The sequence below is a fragment of the Pyrus communis genome, chromosome 13, assembly GCF_963583255.1.
Source record: "Pyrus communis chromosome 13, drPyrComm1.1, whole genome shotgun sequence".
In the NCBI taxonomy this organism is placed as follows: Eukaryota; Viridiplantae; Streptophyta; class Magnoliopsida; order Rosales; family Rosaceae; genus Pyrus; species Pyrus communis.
The window spans coordinates 3626501-3628915 of record NC_084815.1 but is presented as its reverse complement, the minus strand read 5'-3'; the positions used below and the strand labels follow the sequence as shown (position 1 = coordinate 3628915).

The following is a 2415-nucleotide window of genomic DNA, read 5'->3' as shown; positions in this document are numbered from 1 at the left end:
CGCCCCTCCCTGAACAAGCGTCAGGTTCAACCTGTTATCCAATTAGGCTGAAGGTAAGAAGGCTTTAAAGAGAAAAGGGAGCGCTTCCAAGAATGATTATGCAAAGTACATGGAAGAACTTGCTCGCCAAGGTGAATTGACTTTGGCGCGGGAAATGGCAAAATTTGAGGCTAATAAGGCTAGAGAGGAGGCAAAAGTTGCAGCTATTGAGAGAGAATTTCAAGCTAATGAGAGAGAAATAGAGCTATTTAGGCAAGAAAGGGAACAAGTTAGAGAAGAAAGAATGGCTCAACAAGATCGTGAGATTATGAACACGCCTTTAGAAGGGAAGTCTCCAAATTCTAAATATTTTTTGAAGTCGGAGAAAGCGGACGTGGTGCGAATGAGGTGTGCAAGAGAAGTGAGAGCAAGACAAGATGACCCTAGCACCACAAGAGAAGATCATCATAACACCACAAATTGGTTAAGTGATGATGAATAGAGTAGTTTTTGTAATCGGAGCCCATAATTTTCCAATCATTTTGGGTTGTAATTTATTATTTATTGAATATAGTACTTTATGTTGTTTCCAATTTATTGAATTTAGTACTTTATTTAAAGTGAGAGTAAATTTATTGAATTTGATAAGTTATTTATACTAAGAGAATATTTATTCAAATGACAAAAACACACCAAATAAAATTACATAAACATACCGAATAATAAAAAACTCACTAAAAAACAAACACACCAACTAAAATTAAATAAACACACCAACTAAAATTAAATAAACACACCAAATAAAAACAAACACACTAAATGAACTTAATTATCTTTTGTTTGTTTCAATGCCCACTGGTGCTCTATCAAGTCATTTTGTCGAGCATTGTGCATATATGGCCTTTGAAGTGCAGTATATTGTTGAATGACCAATTCATTGTAACGTCCATCATTTTCTAATGGCTCATGTTGCACGGGTTCTTCGGTGGCGTCATGAGCACAATATATACGTGTTCTTGAATTGTTCATCATGTCTGGCTCATATTCATCAACGGCATCATAATCGTACTCATCTTCTACAATCATGTTGTGAAGAATGATATACGTCATCATGATGGATCGAAGCAACTCTGCATTAAACAATCTGGCAGCACCCCTGACGAACGATCGTCCAACGAGCTTGGAGGATACCAAAACAACGCTCCACATCCTTCGTGCACCCCTCTTGATAGCTTGCAAAGTGTTTTTCCTTTGCACTTCGTGAACATGACACTGTTTTGACAAATGTTGACCACCTTGGGTAAATGTCGTCTGCTAAGTAGTATGGCCCGTCGTACATACGTCCGTTGACGCAGTACATGACTTTTGGTGTCTTTCCTTGCAGGACATCATTGAACACTGGGGATTGGGTAAGGATGTTGAGGTCATTTTGAGTTCCGAAACCCCAAAAAAGGCATGCCAAATCCATGTGTCAAAAGATGCCACCACCTCCAAAATAATACTTTTTGCTCATTTTCTGTCCCCATAAGCGCTTTGCCGTGCACTTGGACAGTTTTTTCACGTCCAGTGTATACAATCAATACTTCCAATCATCCCAGGAAAACCATGCATCTCAGCCTTCTTCAGAAGCCTTTGCAAGTCCATGTCACTAGGTTTTTGGAGGTACTTTGCTATGTAGATAGATTCGATTGCTCAGCAAAACCTCATCAGTGACTCAAGAATGGTTGATTTCCCCATCTTCGTTATCTCATCCACTTGGTCTACAGATGCTCCATATGCAAGTATCCGCAAGGTAGCAGTAATTTTTTGCTGAGGAAGGAGACCCATAGCACCAAAAACATTCTTCTTTTGGACAAAGTAAGAATCATGGTTGCAAACAACAATTATGATTTTGTTGAACAAGTGTCGTTCCATTTTAAAACGACGTCTTAAGTATGTATTAGGTAATGCACTATTACAGACAAAATAATCGTCCAAGAGTTCTGTACCTCGTTGTTGCTTGCTTCTATCAAGGTTTCTGGAACGACTGGGCCTGCATATCTGAGCCACAGCTTGGATGACTTGACGGGAATGTGAGGCTCTGCCCATTCTTGCTCCGTCATCCCTCCTTCTACGCTCCTCATCCTCTTCCCTCTCATTTGTTGCCACGTAGAGATTGAACATTCCTTCTGATTAATTAAACAATTCTTCCTCTTGCTGATCAAGTTCCCACATCATCCTTGAGGAATAATACATTGTAAGAAAGAAGCAGAAACTATGAATAATGATAGAGATTTTTGTGAAGAATGAAGCAGAAACTATGAATGACGATAGAGATTTTGGTGAAGAAGGAAGCATAAACTATGAATAATGATAGAGATCTTGAGAAAATTAGTGTGATATTTGTGAGGATAAATGGTGGATTATATGGAGGATCCATCCTCACAAATCTCACAC

The 2415-nt window shown here is 38.9% G+C and overlaps 1 protein-coding gene across 1 annotated transcript; it reads right to left on the bottom strand.

Moving 5' to 3' along the window:
• Positions 1-1671: 1671 nt before the first annotated feature.
• On the bottom strand, positions 1672-2142 carry LOC137713430 (uncharacterized). Its single transcript, XM_068452721.1, has one exon. The coding sequence runs from the start codon at positions 2140-2142 to the stop codon at positions 1672-1674; it is 471 nt and encodes a 156-aa protein (XP_068308822.1).
• Positions 2143-2415: the final 273 nt, after the last annotated feature.

Coding starts and splice junctions, on each gene's coding strand:
- LOC137713430 (XM_068452721.1), bottom strand. CDS start 2,142: ATGTTCAATCTCTACGTGGCAACAAATGAGAGGGAAGAGGATGAGGAG.